This window comes from Sus scrofa, chromosome 6, assembly GCF_054392235.1.
Source record: "Sus scrofa isolate SSC_HxYL_T2T_F1_AM1 chromosome 6, Sscrofa_HxYL_maternal_Yorkshire_Landrace_v2.0, whole genome shotgun sequence".
Classification (NCBI taxonomy): Eukaryota; Metazoa; Chordata; class Mammalia; order Artiodactyla; family Suidae; genus Sus; species Sus scrofa.
In genome coordinates, this window is record NC_139388.1 from 104,222,454 (window position 1) to 104,245,869 (window position 23,416).

At 42.1% G+C, this 23,416-nt stretch overlaps 1 protein-coding gene across 20 annotated transcripts in view; it reads right to left on the minus strand.

Annotated features, from left to right (window-relative positions):
- The window catches only part of PTPRM (protein tyrosine phosphatase receptor type M), a 749,885-nt gene that overhangs the window by 397,432 nt on the left and 329,037 nt on the right, over positions 1–23,416 (minus strand). For all 20 annotated transcript variants that reach the window (XM_084964179.1, XM_084964175.1, XM_084964177.1 and 17 more), the window contains exon 6: positions 4,441–4,615. In XM_084964179.1, coding sequence (XP_084820305.1) covers positions 4,441–4,615 — 175 coding nt within the window. The remainder of the gene's footprint in view (positions 1–4,440; positions 4,616–23,416) is intronic.

Genomic DNA, 23,416 nt, shown 5'->3' on the forward strand with positions numbered 1-23,416 from the left:
TGTTGGGTTGAAGCGTCTTTGTTCTTCTTTTCTTTATTCAAGGGGGGAGAAGTCAAACTGACTTTTAAAACAGCTGGGAAATCTCAGGAGACCAAGTCAAAGTAAACACTGCAAGATGAATTTTATTTGGGGAACAACAAATTGAGTGCAAACTTAGGAAGATATTGCTCCTATGTTTTACAAACGACAATTTTGTGCTAGCTCTTCACTTCTTTAAATAGTTTTGACTCAACTCATAATGATTTAACATCAATTTATATCATTATGCGATTCCTTGAACCAAGACATGGAATGGGCCTTTTATAGTATATCCTAAGGCACTTATGTAGCCAGGCTGAAAGAGCAGTTAATTACTTTGAAGTTGCAAATGCTAGCAAGGGTTGTTGAACTGCCATTCAAAACACAACTCGGGGGCAAAGCCACAAAGGTTAGTGAGTGCACAGTTCATTTGGGATGTTGTTACTAGTACCCTGAAATAGACAGGACTTTTGTTTATCGTAAGATTGTTTTCTTTATTAGTTCCCCATTAAGAAGAGCACCAAATACATTCAATCAAGTGGAAGATTCACCTAGAATCTAGAAATAATTGAGACAGCCATTCAAAAGGACAATGGGATTGTTGGAAGAATCTGACCAGCAAAGGTCAATATTTAAATGTTGAATAAATTTTCTCAAAATGAAGGAAGAAACTCAATCTATACTGAGTGATAAAAAGCAATTTAAAATATTTAATCCCAGTGAAACTTGAATTTAATCCAAGTGAAAGGACATGATGAAAGTAATTCTAAATCAAACCAGCAATGAAAGAATTTATTGATATGCATATGTGCATTCCTAATATATATCTCCTCTAATTAAATATAATATTGGCATATATGCATATATATACATGCATGGTGGAGATTACAGGCAGTATTTTTTGATTACCAAAAGCAGTGGTAGAAATAAATAAAACAAAATAATAGTTTAAAACGACTTGGGCTTCACTGGGGGGCCAGCACTGAATCAGGGCATGACCTTAAGAAAGCTGTAAACTCTTTGGACTTAGGGAGTTCCCCAGTGGTCTAGTGGTTAGGATTTGGCATTTTTACCACTGCAACCAGGGCTGGGTTCACTCTTACATCAACCTGCTGCGTGCTGTGGGCAATACATACATACATACATACATAATAAACTCCTTGGACTTGAGTTTTTCCATTTTTAAAAAATTAGCACTCTATATCCATGCATATAAAAAGTGTTCAAACATGTGGCCTAAAAATGTCATGATACATTTTAAGGTAATTGTCTCAAAGTAATGCTTTATTTGACTAGCAGAGTCCAGCATGTTATCTCATTTTTAAAAATAAAATCTAAAATCATGGACATAGAGAACAGACTTGTGGTTGCTCAGGGGGAGGGGAAGGGAGGCGGATGGACTGGGAGTCTGGGGTTAATAGATGCAGACTATGGGCCTTTGGAACAGATAAGCAATGAGATCATGCTGTATAGCACCGGGAACTATATCTAGTCACTTATGATGGAGCATTTTAATGTGAAAAAAAGGACCGTATATGTGTTTGTATGACTGGGTCACCTTGCTGTACAGTAGAAAAGTGATAGAACATTGTAAACCAGCTATATTGGAAAAATAATAATAATAAAATTTTAAAAATAAAAAATAAAAATAAAATCTATGCAAAATGTGGTGACAAAATTAAAATGGAAAAAAAGTCCAATTCTGGTGTTGAGCCATAACAGCAAATCGACTGTCACCAGCAACTGGCAGGTTACAGAGATGGAAAGAAGTGCCTGGACATTTGATGATGATGAGCCAAGAGTCCTGGACAGTCACAAGGCAGGAAAATGTGTGGCAGAAGTATGAGTAAGAACCACTCATCGCCTGTGCTTATGTTTGTTCTGGCCGACTAGAAATTTCTGGCTTACTTTTTTCTTTTTTTTTTTTCTTTTTCTTAAGGGCCACATATGGAGGCCTATGGAGGTTTCCAGTTGAATAGGAGCTTCAGCTGCCGGCCTACACCACAGTCACAGCAACACGGGATCTGAGCGGCGTCTGCAACCCACATCACAGCTCACAACGTTGGATCCCCGACCCACTGAGCAAGGCTGGTGATCGAACCCTAATCCTCCTGGATACTAGTCGGATTCTTTTCTGCTGCACCACGAAGGGAACTCCTGGCTTACTTTTAACTCCCAACAAATTAACTTTCCCACAGGCAATTTTTCAAGAGGTCACTATGGTTTTTTCATACTGATCACAAAACCACACCTCACCAGGCACTAGCTGCTCACAGGGACATACTGTAGCAACGAGAAATCTGTGAATGGAAACAGTCCCAAAGAACTGGACGAGATGAAATGGAAGGGGCACTGATGACAATAAAGAACTCGGCCTTGGGAACAGCGAGGCAGCCTTGCTGCTGGATTGGTTGGCAAACCATGTCCACGGTCTACACTGCAACTCCTCACTTCCCAGGGAGCCCTGTATGGTGGTGTGTGCGCATCTATCAGAGTTTCAGTTTTCTTATGGATATCAAACCCAAACTCAAATACTAGCCAGACGGGTAAGGTAAAGTTTCACTACAAACCAAAATTCACAGGGATGTAGTGGGGGCGAATTAGACCCTGTGAGTAGGTACCTGGGTGTGTGCTTCCTGCTTCCTTCTGTGGAACGCCAGTCACTGCTGCGGGGTCAGGCTCCCCATGTGTCAGGCGTGACTACTAGTGGCAGCGCTGATTTCCCAGCAGAAGCACATGCCCATGTCACCTACAGATTCGATCCCAGAGGCGATGTCCCCAGAGGTTCTGATTCAATACTGGGTGTGGGAGTGGGGGGTGGAGAAAAGGTAGGCAGGTTTTTTTTTTAATTTGAAAAGGTGGTTCGGCATGCATTCTCAGCTGAGGACCAGAAGTGGACTGGAGCCGAGAGTGAGAACCACACCATCCCCCATCATGGCCTCATAGGCTGGCTGGTATCCTGTTCTAAGGGCCCTTCACATACTTTTGTTTTTATTTTAAGTTTTTTGTTTTTGTTTTTTGCTTTTTTGAGCTGCACCTCTGAGACATATGGAAGTTCTCAGGCCAAGGGTTGAATTGGAGCTACAGCTGCTGACCTACACCACAGCCACAGCAACTAGGAATCTGAGCCGCATGGCAATGCCAGATCCCTAACCCAGTGAGCAAGGCCAGGGATGGAACCTGCATCCTCATGGATACTACTTGGATTTGTTACCCACTGAGCCATGGGGGGAACTCCCTCTGTTGTTTATTTTTATTCAAAATATTTTTTTGGCCATGCCCTCGGCATGAGGAAGTTCCAAAGCCAGGGATGGAACCTGCACCACAGCAGTGACTGGAGCCATAGTGTGACATCGCTGCTGGAGCCTTTATCGCCTAGGCCCCCAGGGAACTCCAGTTCACATACTTTTTGCATGTGATGCTCCTGAGAGTCCTTGAGGATAGTCACATGCCTGTGACAAGTGTACAAGAAAACAGTACCCTTGTGACAAGGGTACAAGGAAACAGAAGCACCAAGAGGGTAAACCATGGCCCATGCCCACATAGCTCTTGGGTTTGAACACTATAGTTGGTAAAGCTTCCTGCATAGCGAAACTGCTGACAAGGCAAATAGTTCATCCAAAAAAGATCAATTTTATGCTCCCTATTTAACAAATGCAGGGAAAAAGAAGCCTAAAAAGCAGGCATCACTCTGTTCCCCTAGGATGAAGCAGCAATGACTTGCCGCAAGCTGTCCAAAACACCTCACAGTACATCTAAAAATCCAAATTACTCTGTCTGGGACCAGAAATTGCCTTAGCAGTTTAATACTATAAACTTTTTAGTCCATGCACATACAGAAAACATCAGACCAGCTAAAAGGAAACTTATTTCCCCTCTTCCTTTAACTCACCCCACCCCCCGCTTCCCGAATATAATGACTCAATTTTTCAGTCATGCAAAATATAGTAATAGAAGCTAATGGCCACATTATGAATGTTAACTCAGTATTATCAATATGGCTTGTGAGATATGACAGAGTATTTGTCTACTGACACTGCTTCATTTTATTAACCACCCTGCTATCATAAACACCCTGGCTGGTGAATATTTGCATTTTAAGTGATTTTTCTATCAGCGAAAAAAAAAATTCATTCCTTAAAAAATATTTATAGGTGGTAATCTCTGTATACAGAGCTGGCAGAAGAACTTGCCAAAAGCACATTCATTGCTTTGTATGCAACTAAACCAACAGAAAGAAAATACATTTTTCAAAAATACTGCTCACGTGCATAAATCTGCACTTAAAACGCCACCCGTCAATAAAGGCTTTCACCAAACCCCTGTTCAGAAACAGACATGAGTAAGCCTGAGCTTTCCACAAATCAGGAACTCACACCCATGTTAATAGACTATTTGAGGGTATACAGGTACATTAAATACCTTTAACTACCAATTCTGCATAGTTGGATATGCCAACGCCTCCATCGGTGCGAATCATGCAGCGATATTTCCCCGCATCTCGCTTGGTTGTATTCACGACGTTAAATGAGGCTATGAATCCCCGGGAACTAGTCACCTTTATCTCCTTCAGAGGGGCGTCCCGCACGTCAATGCCCTGTAAGGGGGGGGCGGGGGGAGAGCAGAAAGAAACAACATCAGCTGTCACATCGCAACCGGAAGATGCAGAATGGATGTCATGACGCTACTTCCATGCAGATCTTGGTTCCCTGTTTATCATCCACGGGCAGTTGTTCCAGTAGAACCTCTGCCCAGGAAATGGAAGTTCTGCTCCATCAACACTTTCAGGATTTGAGAGGTGCAAATTTTTTATTTCTTTTATTTTTTTTCTTTTTTAGGGCTGTACCCACAGTATACGGAAGTTCCCAGGCTAGGGGTCAAATCGGAGCTACAGCTGCTGGCCTACGACACAGCCACAGTAACATGGGATCCAGGCCGAATCTTCGACCAACACTGCCAGATCACAGCAACACCAGATCCTTAACCCACTGAGCGAGACCAGAAATTGAACCCATGTCCTCGTGGACACTAGTAGGGTTTGTTACCACTGAGCCATAATGGGAATGTCTGAGGGGTGCAAAATTAAGTGAGCAGAAATGTCATATTTTTATCCATTCGAGGTAGGAATTACCTTATGTTAGCTCAACATAAGGACAGGAAAAAGCACGTGGAAAAATTCTTTATTTTGTCCCAAATGATCAACACTCTTTTCATAGTATTAATTGTATTTTTTTCACACCTGACTAGGAAACAAAATTCATTCACATGCTACCTATTATTGACTTCATTTTATATATGAAGCAATAAAGAACTTATGAGGAATTACTATACAGGAGTTCCCATCATGGCTCAGCAGAAATGAATCTAACTAGCATCCATGAGGTTGCAGGTTTGCTCCCTGGCCTTGCTCAGTGGGTTAACGATCCTACGTTGCCATGAGCTGTGGTATAGGTCTCATACACGGCTCAGATCTCTCATTGCTGTGGCTGTGGTGTAGGCCTAGCAGCTACAGCTCTGATTCAACCTCTAGCCTGGGAACCTCCGTATGTCACGGGTTTGGCCCTAAAAAAAAAAAAAAATTACTTTACATATATAAGTAGGCATTAGCATAGCCCCTGTGGAACGGGTGTGAAGGCCCCACCTCCATGTTAGAATGTCCTTGGATCTACAAAAACCAAGCAGAAGTAGATGCTTAATGTGACCTGACACTGAAATGCTGGGACAGAAGTTTCTCTTCGTACTGCACAGCCAGGAGCACACCAAGGAGATTCCACCACTGGGGCAGCACTGTTTTATACTAACCCCCTGCTCCCCATACCAGACATTAAGTAAGTCTAGTTCCACACATGTGGAAATCCATGCTATGTTTCTCATAGTCTAAAGCCTCGAAAGAATGCCGCAGATTTCAGTCCTACACATTTTCTTCTTACAAATATCAGGAAAGAGGCTATCTTTGACATGTTATTTGAGAGTATTGAGAAAACAATGGGCCAAGACCTTAAGGCAAATGCATGACGCCAAGCACTATGTCCATCTATTCACCCAGCAACCACGGTGGGCAGCATCCACGTGCCGTCACTGTGTTAAGACCCTCGGCTCACACAGTGGGCCACAGAAGAGTGGCCCCGATTCTCACAGGGCTTTGGCTGCTGGGAAGTATAGGCTTGAAATGGATCCATGATCACCAGCAGTGGCCAGTGCAGGTGACTGGCAGAAATCGCCATGTGGGCAACCTTTAGATATGGTGGGCATGGGAGGCCAGTTTAAGGAAGTGACATTGGAGCCGAGATCTGAAGGGTAAATAGGAGCTACCAGGTGAAGGGGAGGGTGGAAGAGAAGGAGCGTCCCAGTCAGAGGAGACAGAACAGAAGCCCCAGATGGTGAGAAAGAACTGAAAATGTTGGATGACATCACGTTGGCCAGTGGAACCAGGGAGGTAGGCAAGCACCTGTCCCTTCAGGGAATCACAAGCTATATTAAAACATTTAGGAGTTCCCATTGTGGCATAGCGGAAAGGAATACAACTAGGAACCATGAGGTTGCAGGTTTGATCCCTGTCCTCGCTCAGTGGGTTAAGGATCCAGTGTTGCCTTGAGCTGTGGTGTAGGTCACAGACAAGGTTTGGATCCTGTGTTGCTGTGGCTGTGGCTCTGGCATAGGCCAGCAGTTGTAGCTCTAATTCGACCCCTAGCCTGGGAGCATCCATATGCTGCAAGTGCAGCCCTAAAAAGCAAACAAACAAACAAACGAGCAAAACATTTATGTTTGGGGAGTTCCTCTTGCAGTTCAGCCGGTTAAGAACCTGACATAGTGTCCACAAGGATGTGGTTTCCACCCCTGGCCTCGCTCAGTGGGTTAAGGATCCAGCATTGCTTTGAGCTTCAGTGTAGGTCACAGCTCCAGCACTGCTGTGGCTGTGGTATAGGCTGGCAGCTGTAGCTCCAATTTGACCCCTAGCTTGGGGACTTCCATATGCCATGCGTGTAGCCCTAACCCCATCACCCCCCCAAAAAAAAGAAAGAAAAAAAATGTTTATAGGTATGAAAATGCTATGCTACAAATAAAAAAACTCATCTGTAAAATTCTATGATTTACATAATGCAAAGCCTTTTAAAAAGCTTTTTCTGTCAGTGTGTCCTGATGGATGTGAGTTTGGAAGTGAGACTGACCAGACTGCCAAACCTAACTTCAGATTGAATTACCTTCCTGCTGACCCTTTCCTCATCTCTTAGGAGGGGACAATACAACTCTCAGGGCAGTTGTGAGGAATTAAAGCTATATGCAAGGCACCACACAACCCCGCCTGGATCCTGGACCTACCAAGGGATGAGTTCAAGAAGAAAGGCAGACAGGCTGTCAAAGTACCACCTTTCTTACAAGTGAACCTGGCCCTGCCCAACAGGCAGAATGTGCCTGAAGTGCAGAAACAATGGGCTTGCTAAGACTGAAGCACAGAATTAAACAGACTCACCCACCTAGCCAAGGGCTCCCATCTGTTGGGTGCTGCTGTGAAACTCGCAGGATGGAGGGACAGGGCTGTTATGGGACGTAGCTCCTAAAGGAGGGGCTGGGCTGTGCTCACAGCTTCCCTTCCCGCCCAGCAGAGAAAAGGCATGGGGGGGATGCTGCATCAGTACCGTCCCTGCCGCTGGGAGGGAAACATTAGAACTGGGGAAGAACAGTTCCCACCACCTTTAGTACCAGCTGTCAAGACAGCCTTGTTAATAGCTTAAAAGTCAAAAATCAGAATATGAAGTTATATGTGTATATATATATATATATATATATATATATATATATATCTTATATATCTTGAGTGTCTTGTTTTTTAACTAAAGTCCCTAAATTTGGCCTGACAAAGCCACTGAGAAGTTAGATAAAACAAAACAAAATAAAACCAAAATGGCATTATTAACATAACCGGAACAAGTATTTCTCTCTGTATTCTATACATTCAGCCTCCCATCCTCTCACCCAAATGAATAAATATTGAATTCTACCTCCAGGAGTAACCTTAGACCTATTACCCTACAAAAATTGTGTCTTTTTTCAAAGAGGAAAAAAAAAATGTCCCACGTCATTATGAAAGATAAATCAAGCCCTGCAGAAGGGCAGACGTCTTATCTATAATTATGTGTTTTGTTTATTCATAACAACTACAAAAGGGCTATCTACTTATTTATTTGCTTCTGGCATGAATCTTGTAAGAATATACTTCTCAAGAGTTCCCTGGTGGCCAAGTGGGTTAAGGATCTGGTGTTGCACTGCAGTGGGCTGGGTGGCTGCTGTAGGGAGTTTGATCCCTGGCCCGGGAACTTCCACATGCCACAGGCATGGCCAAAAGGGAAAAAAAAAAAAGAGTATCCTTCTAGAGTCATCTTGCAATATTTTTCCTAATGGAATAAGCCTGGCTTGAGAGAATGTTTATTCAAAAGAGTTGTAATGTATGCCTTTATAGATCCCTCACAGCTATTGCAGGCTGTACTGAGGGCACCCAAGTGTAAGAAAACCTTAGTGTTGGATTCATATATATGTTGAGAGGAGGGTTACTTCACAGGCGTTGTCTTCTGGCCACAAATTGATCCTTTAAAATAAACAGCTTCCAACTAATAGCTCAACACAATTCCAATGAGTCCCATGAACTCTTGGGAATGAGCTTTAAAAAAAAATCCCATGTATTTAATCACATGGAAAATTAGATTCACCATTACGAAAAACAGTATACAGGAAAGAGAAAAAAAGGGCTAGCTAGCAATCATTTTGGCTTAGGATCCATACCAGACCATAAATCTTGCTCAGATCTGCAGGCATTTTGTATCATATCATGTGCATGTACATGAAGCCAAGCATTCATTCAACCCACACTTAGTAAACATCTTTCACGAGGCTGGCACTCTACATATACAGGGAGCTTGGGGTTAAGAGAACTGTCCCTCACCTAAATGAATTTATAGTCTGGTTAGAAAAAGAGATGAGTAAAGTACTAGTTACACTGCAGAGCAATGGACGGATGCCACAGTGACCCAAGAAAGGGGGCCTCACTGGAGAGAGAGGTGAAGGTTGGCCTTCTAGAAAGCACAGACTAGAGATGCACGGGACTTTCTTGGGCAGAGAAGGGAAAGAAATGGAGCCAGTGATTGAGAGGCACTCTGTCAATGTCAAAAGCCAAGACAGCTGGAAGCTTGGGGGCTAGCAGTAGATTCCATTCTGCTAGAATTCAAGTGCTCCTGGGAATAGCAGGTGATGGGGCTGGAATGGCACAGTCCACAACCAGGAAGGTGGGTTGGTTCATCCTGATGCCAGGATCGCAAGGGTTTTCAGCAAAAGGCTGACATGAGCACATCTCTGGGGACAGTCATGGCCTGAAGCAAGGAATGCAGAAGCCCACCTGATGCCTGGGAAACTGGCTGAGTTTTCTGCAGAAATCAGAGCAACCAATGCCAAAAGGAGGGATGAGAGACAGGAAGGGAAGGGTTCTAAAGCTACTTGGGAAATACAACATACAAAAAGCGACTAGACTGCAGTACCAACTTTTTCTTCTAGCAGATCACAAGGTCCCCCAGGTCATGAAACATATCTATTTGTTTTCTGTACCTGGGTGCACCAGGAACAAAGCTCAATTAATATTTGCTGACTCCAGGAAAACTAGCTCAGTGGAAACAAGTTCCAGAGGGTAGAAAAGACATAGGAGATTGTTCTATTAACAGATTTATCCCTGAGACCCTCCACCTGGTCAACAAATCTTTATTCACAAGGGAGACTGATAAGGAGAATAAAAGGATGGTTTAGAGAATGCGTGTGTTCCTTGGTCAGCAGCACCTCCCACTCACTGTGATCCTGTCTGGCAGAATAACAGTCCCCAGAAATGTCTGCTCCCTGGCTGCCAGAACCTGGCGATATGTTCCCTGACAGAGCAAAAAAAGATTTTGCAGATGAGATTAAAATAAGGATGGGGGAGTTCCCGTTGTGGCTCAGTGGGTTAAGGACCTGATTTTGTCTCTGAGGATGTGGGTTCACTCCCTGGATTCTCTCAATCCAGTTAAGGATCCAGTGTTGCCACAAGCTGTGGTGTGGGTCGTAGCTGCAGCTCCCATTCCACCCCTGGGTGGGGAACTTTCAGAAAGTGCAGGCTTAAAAAAAAAAAAAAAAAATTAAGGACGGGAGGAACTCTAACCAATATCCTGCGATGATCTATATGGGAAAAGAATCTGAAAAAGAATGGATCTGTGTATATGTAATAACTGAATGGCTTCGTGGTACAGCAGGAATTACCACAACACTGCAAATCCAATACACTTCAATAAAACTTTAGAAAATGAAAAAAAAAAAATAAGGATCTGGAGGCGGATGATAAGCCTACATTATCCAGTTGGGTACCTTCTGAGGCTCAACAGCACCAATGCTGGCTTGTGCTGCTGCATTTGAAGCCTGCCCTAAAATGACGTTAAGTAAAGGTTAAAACTGTTTGCAAAGAAGAGGTAAAATGTACTTGCCAAGGTGAATGGAGGGAGAGACACAAAGAAGGGACAGGAGGAGAGCAAGAGACAAAGGCTGTGTTTACGGAACCCAGATGGCAGAGTGCTGCAAACCACCATGAGCGACCAGATACGCCTGGCCCAGGGCAGACCTCCACAGGGTCTATTCTTAAGGATGATAAAAAGAGATATGATGTATAAATTGAAATGTTTACTTTAGAAACATTTTAAAGATACAGGACATAAGAAATACGGACATTTAAAAGACAATGCATAATCCCATTACTTAGAGATGAATACCATAAATATTTTAGGGTAGTTTATATTTTTGTTATACAGCATTTTCATTCAAATAAAATTTGAAAGAATGGTCCAATATAGACATAAGATTTTATCTCTTTGTTTAAACTTCCTGTGATATCTATAAAATTTTTCATAGCATTAGATAATTTCAAAAACATGCTTTTTAACATTTCCTGCTATATGACTACAGCAATTACTTATGTATTTCCCTATTGCTGCACATTTTGATTATTTATATTTGACGCTATTATAAATGATGGTATGTCAATATATATTTACTAAAATTATCAGGTCAAAAGGGAATAAAAATTTTAAGGTTTTTTGGAAGAATAATCTAAAAGTCTCTAAAGAGAGAATCCATTTACAAGAACTGTGTTTTTCAGTGAGAGTTCAAATGGCTCCTAAAATCAAGTTATTTTCCAAACCCTTTTGAATATTATGAACAGATCAAAGAGGACAGCGAACTGGCTTAAATCACTGACCTTTTCTTATTAATATTTCTAACATAACAGGGGAAAACAACCTCAGCTTATCCTGGGTAAAAGATCAAATATTCAGAAGTATATTTATATTTGTTTTTGTGGTACTGTAAGCCTTTCATGGCACAAATTCAGCTATTCTCTTGCAAGATAGCATTTTTAAATTAAGTCCCACATTTAATATGTTGAAGAATGATAATTCCCTATAACATTGAGAGATGTCTCACTGACCTATTTCCATAAGACAAGGGTATTCCTTGAGACTCACATCTTCTATATCCACAAGTGGATATTTCTAAAAATGGAATATTTCTTAAAATGGAATATCCAAACTAAATAAGATTAAGTGTGCTTAAGATAATTTAACTGAAGAGCATGTAGCACTACTAAAATGTATACTTAGAATTAGGGACGCATGGCAATATTTAAATATCTATAAGATTAATCACTCAGATTGATGCATCTCTTTTACACTTGCGGCATCACAGTAATTTCATGCAAGTTGAAAACCCCATTTTGAAAATGTGAGCAGAAATAGATGTCTGAAGAGGCAATCGTGGAGGCCACAAGTAAGATGAATGAGGTGAGCAGAGAAAGAACCCAGGAATGACAGAGGTCAGAGGGAGGAGGAAGCAACGAGACCCCCAGAGAAAGAAGGGGCGGTGCCAGCATGAGATGGACTGTGATGGGCTGGAGGGGAGCTGGGGAGGTGACAGGACAAGAGAGCGCATGTGGAGGGAAAAAAGGACCAACAACCAGGGGGACGGTGACCAGTGGAGGACAGAAGGGAGAGCAGACCATGTGCCCAAACACAAGAGAAAGATGTGCTTCTGAGCTCCATTCCTTGGGTCATGTTCATACTTTTCCTCTGAAATCCTGACATTCACCAGTCTAGCAGAGCCTGTCAGCTCTGTATGAGCTCACTTCTCAGACTGAAAGCATGAAGATGATTGATTTAAGAAGATGTGGTACTGGCGTTCCCGTCGTGGCTCAGTGGTTCATGAATCCGACTAGTGCCCATGAGGATGCGGGTTTGATCTTTGGCCTCAGTCAGTGGGTTGAGGACCTGGCATTGCCATGAGCTGTGGTGTAGGCTGGCAGCTACAGCTCTGATTCGACCCCTTGCCTGGGAACCTCCATATGCCAAGAGTGTGGCACTAAAAAGCCAAAAAATTAAAAAAAAAAAAGAAGAAGAAGATGTGGTTCAGAAACACAATGGAATATTACGCAGCCATAAGACAGAACAAAATAACGCCACTGACATCAAATGGATGGACCTAGAGATGGTCATATTAACTGAAGTAAGTTAGACAAAGACAAATACACATATGATACCCCTTAGAAGCGGAATCTTAAAAATGATACAAGTGAATTTATTTATAAAACAGAAATAGAGTCACAGATATAGAATACCAACTTGTGGTCTCCAAAGAGGAAAGAGGTGGGGGCAGGGATACACTAGGAGTTCAGGGTTAACAGATACTCACTACTCCATATAAAATAGATAACTGACAAGGACCTACTGTATAGCATGGGGAACTCTACTCAATATTTTATAATAACCTAGAAAGGAAAAGAATTGGAAAAAAAAGAAGCCACCCATGGGTGGATTCATGGAAGAGGAGGGTGGGGGCTTTGAAGAGGAGCGCTCCCTGTCACTCTGTTCATGTCACAGCCCACTTCTTGGGTCCTTAGGAAAGAAGGAAGGCAGTGTTCACAGCCCTTGGCCAGGCATCAGATAGCATCGCCTGTGATGCCTCTGGGGACCAGAGGACAGCACTATGGGACAGAAGCCAGGAAAGTGATGTTGACTAGAAATGGGAATGATGATCGTTGTAGAACTATAAATGTAATAAAATTCACTGAGTAATTACAAAAAAAAAAAAAAAAAAAAGAAAAGAAAGAAAGAAAGAAAGAAACTGGGGAATGACCAGCATGGAGGTGGAAGGAGGTTTCTAGAACCTCCCACGAGGTGATTTTCCCGACTCCTCCCACATGCTGGTCCATGTGTTGGATGGTGTCACAGGTGTGTTTGTCAAATGCACAGGCGACCATTAACTGGCACCTGAAGGGACACACTGGGACAAAAGAAAAAGATGGTCTGACTCCCTGTTACTAGGCTTCAGGCATTTTCTCCAGGTTTTTTCCTCTGTATCTCTAGTGGGAAAACTATGCCTGGTGCACCCCAGGAAGGCTTGAGGGTGAGATCGGAGGGGATTTAGGCATTGAAGGCAGAACTGAACAAACCGATTTTAAGATGCCTTTTGATCCCCAGATGCCCTTCCTCGGGTCATGATTCAACAGGGAAGGTAGGGGACAGCAGGTGGCCTGTTTTCTGTGATGCAAGGTGGCGTGAAAAGGCCGTGGGTCCCCTTCCTTGTCTGCCTCTCCCGTGACAGGGATGATCAGACAGGACAGTGTGTTCAGGCCCTCAGGTATCCCTGAGCATCTCGGAGATGATGGGAGATGCTGTTATTCCAGTAGAACAAAAAGAGGAAAATGTACCCTGGGCAGAGAGCAAATTTGTCAGGCGGCTTTCTCTCAATTTTCGCAGAGTTATAAAGAGGCAGCCCTGCCAAGAACTGGAACTCAGTGTTTTTTTTGTTTTTTGTTTTTTGGGGTTTTTTTGGTTTTTTTTTTTTTTTTTTTAGGACCGCACCTGCAGCATATGGAGGTTCCCAGACTAGGGGTCTAATAAGAGCTGCAGCTGCCGGCCACAGCCACAACCACGCCAGATCCAAGCCGTGTCCTTTGACCTCCACCACAGCTCACGGCAACACTGGATCCTTAGCCCACTGCGTGAGGCCAGGGATCGAACCTGCAAGCTCATGGTTCCTAGTCGGATTCGTTTCCACTGCACCATGAAGGGAACTCCTGTGTTCTTATTAACATTACAGCAGGATGAGGAGACATCACCAAGGATGGACGCTGTGGCTGTGCCTTAGAACAGGAGAGTTCGCTGTAAGAGTCTTCGGGCACAAATCCCTGACTCCATGTGTGCAGCACCCAGTGTCCAGGTGTTTAAGAAACTGCTGACCCCTCTTTTGTTAACTAAATGAAACAACCATAATGGCCAAGTCTTCAAGGAAATGATCTTAGTGGGTTCAAGACAGCTTCTTAGAAAAACAGGAGGATCTTCAAAGACATGTGCATTTCAATTTGAGCAAGCCGGGTGTGGGGGGGAAGCACCGACAGTTATTTAAATCAAACTCCCAACATTCTTTATGCGGTGGACTAATGCTAGGACTTCTAAATGAGCTGTAATTTGCCAGGAAAAGAGACACATATTAAGTCTCTCAGAAATAGTTTTGCAATAATCAGAGCGATGATTGAAGGAAATTGAGGTCTGGGACGTTAGTGGCACTTGGGGTAAATGAATCCCATTTTGGAAGTACTCTGAGTGCCTGAGCTGAGAGGACACAGGCCAGGCAGCTGCCCTGCCTCAGCCACACAGGTGGGGACTAGACCACACTTTCATGTATTTCAGAGGAAAAACAGTCCCTATGATCCCACTTTCAAAAATGCCCATTTATAAGACACCGATTGAAATTCTTAGCACTGCGATCACTAATGGTACCTGCAGAGCCAGGAATAATTTTGGAGATCACATATTTTCTTATATTAATGACTAAGATAGTGCCGATCTTTGATTTTTAGGCCATAACCAAGCTAACCCAAATATTTATTGATGTGGAATATGAGCACCAGAAGTTCTTACGGATGTTATATTATGAATATGTACTGACAAGGATACCTTAATCAGCTAATGGATATACAGATAGCCAAAGTAACATGGAGACATCCAAAGTTATCTATCTAATCATCTTACGGGCATATCTAATAGTCTTATGGTCTTTTGTAATCAAAGTAAAAAATTTGATTACAAAAATTTAGAACCTCATTCTGACATTCAGACACAGTTCAACATACATTTGCAATACATGAATAATATTATTTAACCAACCTGTGTTTAAATTTTATTTAGAAGTTCAGCCGAATAACATAGGAGATATACAACAAATGCCGTAATTAGCCATAACCAGTGAAACGAGAAGCTCTCTAGTCTTTTTTTTTTTTTTTTTTTTTTTTTTGTCTTTTTGCTATCTCTTTGGGCCGCTCCCGCGGCATATGGAGGTTCCCAGGCTAGGGGTCAAATCGGAGCTGTAGCCACCGGCCTACGCCAGAGCCACAGCAATGCGGGATCTGAGCCGCGTCTGCAACCTACACCACAGCTCACGGCAACGCCGGATCGTCAACCCACTGAGCAAGGGCAGGGACCGAACCCGCAACCTCATGGTTCCTAGTTGGACTCGTCAACCACTGAGCCACGACGGGAACTCCAGCTCTCTAGTCTTCAAATTTCCAACTACTGCCTGGACTAATCCAGACACATCAAACCACGGAGCCTGCCACTGACTGACATTTCCTGTTAGGTTAAAGGTTTGGGTTTGCGAGGCCAGGACTGGACCTTGTTTATGTCAAAACTGTAATAATGGCACTGAGACACGAGGAAAGTGGAAGTGCTTCCGGTGCTAGGATTCCACATCGATAACTGTCCATGATCTAAAAGACAAGTCTCCTTAGTCATCAACGTAGGAACACCGCTTTTTCCCAATCAATATGCCTTAAAAGAAACCACTCTTTCCGAAAACATAGGTGAAAGAAAATAAAGGTGCAAGATAAAGGTAAACAGTGCCACGGTTCCGAATTCGAACTGAAATGGTCAATATCTCGGGACACACTTAATGTGTGACCATGCACGGGCGTATACATTCCAGCTCTATCTGATGGGAAGATCCAGAAACAGGAACTGGCAGTGATAGAGCATCTCTGCTCAGACTGTCATTTCTAACTACCAGTTGCCCCTGCAAAGGAAGCAGGGCTCCCCGGAGAAATGGCCAGTTCTAGGCCATTACGATGGGAAATACCAGCCTGGAACAGACTGTCAATTTTAGACTGAGACAGGCAATATCGCAAAGCAAAATTTATTAATTAATTTTCCCCAGAATCTCCCTAGACATGTCCTACTGTTCCATCCATGTCAGATAAATCTTCACCTTTAAATGAAGGTGATCTGAAATCATACTAAGTTAAAACATACAGGGCATGCTTTCAAGGTGTTCAGTGGTTTCAGGCTGAATGTTCAATATTATATCACACATATGGATATTTAACCAACGAAAACAATAATGGATGCGATTTCAACCACTCAAAATTTTAAAGAGCCAATGGTTCCTATAGCAACTGACGACAGTCCTCTTTGTGCATCCCTGGTATTTTCTATGACAGTAAGTGATGTTAAATTTATGCTTTATTATATAGGGTCTAAAATACCTAAGTTAGGCTTGACAAGGGAACCATAATTTTCCTTCCTTTCAAATCATTTTATGGCTTTTATATATAATAACAAAATTGTTCTGCTATACAGCTGTAATTTTTTTTCCCCTCATAATCTATAAATGAAACTAAAAGCCACCAGGAAGGGTTGACCAAACATAGATACTCCTTAACACAGAGGCCAAGGCAACATTCCACACACACAAACAATTTTAATTTTAAACGCCACTAAGAGGTATCACTGAAATTACGACATGATGTGTATGAATCCAAGAAGAACTGTCTGGGTCTCTGTACTATGCATGATTCATTACAGTGGGGATGTATATTCTGGACATGGACAGCCTGATTCAAATCCCAGTTCTTGTCACCAGCAATGTGAAAATGGAAAAAAAAAGAATCACTCCAAGTGCCTGAGCCCCAGGTTCTTCTTCTATGAACAGGCACATAAAAGATTTTTCTTAGGGATCGGTTAAGGAGAAAAGAATGGCTGAACATAGCCTCACAGAGAATTTAGAAAACAGCAGCGCTGAGCAAATGGAGTTACAGTTCTTTTCAAACGCATCTATTGAAGTCAGTCACGTAAATACTATTAATATGATGTGTCTATTCATTCGGGAACCCAATTCTACAGATCAGATGAGCTATTCTTGTAAGAACCGTCCTAAGTTACAAAAATCTCACAGTTTTCCTTTTCCTCTCAAGAAGGTCTAAAATGATCTGAGCTCAGAAAAGGAATGTGAGAAATTTATTAGGCTGGTGAAAAATACTGTTTTGTCATACCTGGGTAGCTCGGAGCCAGTTAAGAGGAATGACATAGCAAACTCTCAATAGGAAAAAAAAAAAAAAAAAATATATATATATATATATATATATATATATATATATATATATATATATATCTGGGCCAATAACTAAAAAAAAAAAAAAAAAAGAAGCCCAAATGAATATTATTTGTCAAAAATCAAGCTTCCCAAATTAAGAGCTCATATTCAATTACATTCCCCCCCCCCAAAAAAAGAGAATGGTGAATTCAATACAATTTTATAAGTATAATTGTCATAAGCTAGTACAGTAAAGGTTTATGAAAAAGAAAAAAAAAATTACATTCCCCACCAAAAAAATTGGGCAGAGTGGTTTTTGTACATCAATTGCCATGACACAGGGTCTGCTGTCATGGCCAGAATTCAAGAGGGGTATCCTCATTAGAAGTCTCTTTCTATTCTTTTCTTTTTTCTTTTTGTCTTTTTGCCATTTCTTGGGCTGCTCCCATGGCATATGGAGGTTCCCAGGCTAGGGGTCTAATTGGAGCTGTAGCTGCCAGCCTATGTCGGAGCCACAGCAACACGGTATCTGAGCCGCATCTGTGACCTACACCACAGCTCATGGCAACGCCGGATCCTTGACCCACTGAGCAAGGCCAGGGACCGAACCCGAAACCTCATGGTTCCTAGTTGGATTCGTTAACCACTGAGCCACGATGGGAACTCCTAGAGGTCTATTTCTATTGCCACTTACTGAAGTCCAATGGCAAGAAAATCTTTTAAAGGGGGGAATTAAAGAATAAAATTTCGCAAAAGAGAACGTAAAAAGCCTAGGGAGAGGACACAAGCAGTGAAGGAAAGATGATGTATTGATCACATTTGCTTCTAAAATGACTTGAACTCTGCATGATATTTGCTGTCTGTGCTGAAACAGCAGATCAGATACCACCAGGTTCTATCCATCTCTCTTCTTATCAAAGACCATCCCTCTGAAGATGAACCACAGACCTAAAAAATAAGCCTCCCAGAAACACCAAGTGTGTGCCTGTTATCCTGGTGCAACTGCGCCCCTGTGGGACTCACGTGGAGAAGACACAGGGATGTTCAGGCACCTATAAGCCAAGTACCATGAAGATTTGTCATGTGGCAGGTACTTCTAGGTACCAATGGGTTGCACCATTGCTTCTTAAGAGTGTACTTCATAGTAAGACCATCTGATTTCCTTTTCTATTTCTATGAACTGATGCATTTTCTGAAATCATTTAAAAAGGCTGCTCTGGTGCCTTATTTCTAAACACCAAGCTATGTTTCCAAAAAGAAAAAAAAAAAAAACCTCAATCATCTTGTGTTCTGATAATTCTAAAGTTGACACAGATATTTTCACGGTAAATCTGAGACCACTGGGTTAAAAGGCTAATATTTGAAAGACAGGGTCACTCAGTGACAAAAACGTCCCAATGACAAAATGTACTAGTTTATAGATAAGCACACGTATGTTTACACATAACTGACTTTCCCTAGCAAAATGGAACTGTCTATAATAAATATAATACTGGGAGAGATGACTGTGCTAAAGTTCTCCTTCTCTTCTGAGCTTCTGTTTTCTCATTAATAAAACGACAAATTTAATTTGAAGGTTGTTCCAAATTCAGAAGTTACATAATTTTGTGATTCTAAAAAGTGAGCCATTTAAAAACGATGGGGCTTCCAAGATCTGCTGAGAAAAGAGGATGATTTTCCAGATTTCCTTCGATTTCCTTCATCAGCGCTAGTCACTCAACACTGCATGGGTCCATCCCAGGCTTGATCTGAGCTGCCATCCACTTACTACTGAAAAGGCATCTTGCTGCCTCCTTGCTTTCTTTCTGCCATTTGTCCTGGAGGCTGAACCATCTTCATGTCCCACCCGCTTCTGAGTTGATGTGACAGCTGAGTACTGCAGATTGAATGTTTGTGCCCTCGCTCACAAATTCATATGATGAAACCTACTCCCCAGTGTGACAGCATTGGCGGTGGGGCCTTTGGGAGGTCGTTAGGTTTAGAGGAGGTCATGAGAGTGGAACACCTGTGGTGGGATCAGGGCCCTTATAAGGTGATGAAGAGCCCAGAGGATGCACGTGAAGATGCAGTAAGAGGATGGCAGTCTGCAAACTGGGAGGCTGGTTCTTTACAAGACAGACATGCTGGCCCCTGACCTTAGAGAGCCAGTCTCCAGAACTGTTGAAGAAATAAATGTCTGCTGTTTAAACCACCCAGTCTGGGGTATTTTTGTTACAGCGGCTGGAGCTGACTGAGACATGGAGTAAGAAGAGTGAGGAATGGAGGAACCTCTACAATGTATCAGAAATGAATGAAAAGGCAGAAATTACAAAAATGCCCCAAACTGGAGCAGATGCAGAACAGGGCAAGGTGGCCTGTATCCCCTGGGAAAGAATGTGCTCAAAACACCTTCAGATTTTCAAATGTCAATACTAGCTTTGGTGATTTATCAAAAAGCTGAAGGGAATATTATAAATATTAATTCCCAAGAGAAACAAGCATAGAGGGGGAAAATGCAATTTTAAATATTTAAGAAATAACCATAGGGGTTCCTTCTGTGGCTCAGTGGTAACAAACCTGACTAGTAACCATGAGAATGCAGGTTCAAACCCTGGCCTCACTCAGTGGGTAGAGGCCAGTGTTGCCATGAGCTGTGGTGTAGGTCACAGACGCAGCTTGGGCCTGGCATTGCTGTGGCTCTGGCGTAGGCCGGAAGCTATAGTTTTGATTCGACCCCTAGCCTGGGAACTTCCATATGCTGCACCTGCATCCCTAAAAAGCAAAACAAACAAACAAACAAACAAAACACCAGTAATTTTCAAACAATTGTACATAGCTTAAAGGGTCAACAACTGTGTGAAAAATACATAACTTAAAAATTGCCCATCAGTAAATAATATATAAATATAAAAAATCTGAAATTCTATTTTCTCAGTATTTTATATATAAACATACTCTAAGATATGTCAAAATGTAGGCTCCACAAGTGATCAGAAAATTGACAATAACAAGAAATATATGATACGGTCATGTTTAAGGTGCTTGAAGGATTTTACAAATAACTTTTCACCTGAGTATCTCCCGAGGTTCCAGTCCAGATGGATGCAGAGATTCAACCACCTGAGAGCACAGCACAAGTTTCTTCAGCCACTTCAATGATGTCAGTTTTTTAACTACACAGAAATAGTTTTATGGACTGTGGCTTCTTCCTGCACACTGTCTGGAAGGTATTTTAAGTCCTTTGCAGCTATAATAAGGGTGGCTCATGAGCTATGTTTTAGTTTTTTGGTCCGTATTCTAGAAAAACAGATTCCACGTTGGCAATAACCTGCATGGCCCACGAATGAGACGGAGAAAATATAAACAGATGGGACACATCTGTTAATCATAAACATTTCATCAGTGTCATCATCAGATTGATGCATGTTATGTTTTTGCGAAGGACTCTGACACTGATTACACTTAACCTGTATTTTTAAACAATCAAACCACTGGCCATTTTTCATAGATGGGGATCAAGATATACATGTAATACAGATGGACTTTTTTTTTTTGGTCAGGATGGCTCCTTGATGTTAATTGTTTACAGTCAGCCACATCCAAATTCTTCTAACAAAGTAGTAAATGCATATTGCCTATTCTTCCAGCTCAGGATGTGAAAAGCCAGCATGGTAGAGTAGAAGTCCTCAGTGGTGAAGCAAAAGTGAAGAAAACAGGGTGTGCTATTCCCAGCTATGCATTTCCCTATTTTAAATTTATTGAAGTATAATTGATTTACAATGTTGTATTAATTTCTGCTATACAGCAAAGTGATTCAGTTTTATATATATATATACATATATATTCTTCATACATATATTTTTTCTTTTTAATATTCTCTTTCATTATGGTTTATCTCAGAATATTGAATATAGTTCCCTGTGCTATACAGAAAGACCTTGTTGTTTATCCGTACATATATTGCTAGTTTGCATCTGCTGATCCCAACCTCTCACTCTATCCCTACCCTAATCCCCTCCCCTTTGGAAACCCCAGGTCTGTTCTCTATGCCTGTAAGTCTATTTCTGTTTTTTAGATAACTTCATTTAGGTCATATTTCATTTTATTTATTTATTTTTTGTCTTTTTGTCCTTTGGGGGTCACGCCCACGGCATATGGACATTCCCAGGCTAGGGATCTAATCGGAGCTGTTGCTGCTGGCCTATGCCAGAGCCACAGCAATGCCAGATCCAAGCTGCATCTGTGACCTACACGACAGCTCACGGCAATGCTGGATCCTTAACCCACTGAGTGGGGCCAGGGATCAAACCACAACCTCATGGTTCTTAGTCAGATTCATTTCTGCTGCACCACAACAGGAACTCCAAGTGTGTCATATTTTAGATTCCATATATAAGTGCTATAATATGATACTTGTCTTTGTCTTTCTGACTTGGCTTAGTATGACAATCTCTAGGTCTACCCATGTTGCTGCAAATGGCATTATTTCATTCTTTTTTAGGGCTGAGTAGTATTCCATTGTGTACATGCACATTTCTTTACCCATCCCTCTGCCCATGGACATTTAGGTTGTTTGCATGTCTTGGGTATTGTGAATAGTCCTGCTATGAACATACGGTTGCATGTTATCTTTTCAAATTTTACCTTTCCCCAGATATATGCCTAGGAGTGGGATTGCGGAATCCCATGCCATGTTCCTTTTTGACACTGGACAATCCTGCACCTCAAATTCCTCATCAGTAAGGAAGTTCAAAACCATGGGATACACCAGGAAACTCTGAAAAATGCTCATGGTAGAACACAAAAAAATGTAGCACAAATTATGGTAAATAATCACACTCTATAATATGGATATTCCCCAAATGAAGGGTGTATTATTAATTTCTAAATCTGGACTTAATATTGAGAAGATTCAAATTATAGAAAAACCTAAAAAAAATTCACTTAATTTTCTGCCTGAATCTTAGCATTATTTTGAGGATCCAAGTGAGCTTGTACACAGAGAAGCATCTTTTAAAGTGTTAGAACATTAGAATGAGAAGAAAGAAAAGCCCATATTCAAATCTCCAAGACTAGAGAGGCCTCATCTACGATTCTAGGTCTACTTCTTCCCTAAACTGGCAAAGAACGGCCTGAAGCAAAGGGCCAGGGCAGAAGCAAGAGGGCAGGAGGGCTCGGCAAAATCATCCCTGGTCCTCAATCCTTACTGCTGTGAGGATTCCCCTTGCACAAATACAAGGTCACAGAACCAGCCTTGAGAGCCAAGGCCACTAGACTTATCTCATCAGGTTTTAGTAAAATAAACATCTCCCTGTAAAATGCCTATGCAACCAGAGGAAATCAATGATTTACCACTAAAACTATTCTAATGTCACCACAACTCACAAATGAAATAGCAGGTGAGTCCAGGTCACATTACGTGCCACTTAGAATTTCAAAGGCATCGCAATTCTGTCTCTACCATCCTCCCCTTCTCAGCTGGATTGTTGTGGAAAGCTGCAGGGCAGGATGCAGTCACTGACAGGAATGGCAAGAGAAGATGGGGCAGGTAACAAAGAGAGGCATTAATGCATTGCCTGTAAAACAACCTGTCAATACTACCACCAAAATGTCGTAATACAAATACAAGACAGATCTGTCTGGAACACAGGACATCCAACAGCGTCAGAGCGAGACTATCCCAAATAGATTAAATCAGAATTCAGTTGTGAAAATTAACAGTGTCTTTTCTATCAAAGGAAGCCTTGGTTACTCCATTTTGTTCCTGCTTTGCCTGAGACACCTTCCCCCACCCCACTCCCTTTTCCCCTCTTCTCCCAGTAACAGTTGGTTTCAAGTTAGCCAACCGAGAAGAATGTGAGCCCTGACCTGACCAGTGGGAAGGGGACAGATGTGCCCCCTGCGACAGGGATAAATAGTGGGTTCTTCCCTTCTTCCTTCTTCCCCAGCGCTTGCTCCCTTGCCTGCTCCTCACCAACAGGGAGCACTTGCACCCTTCTGC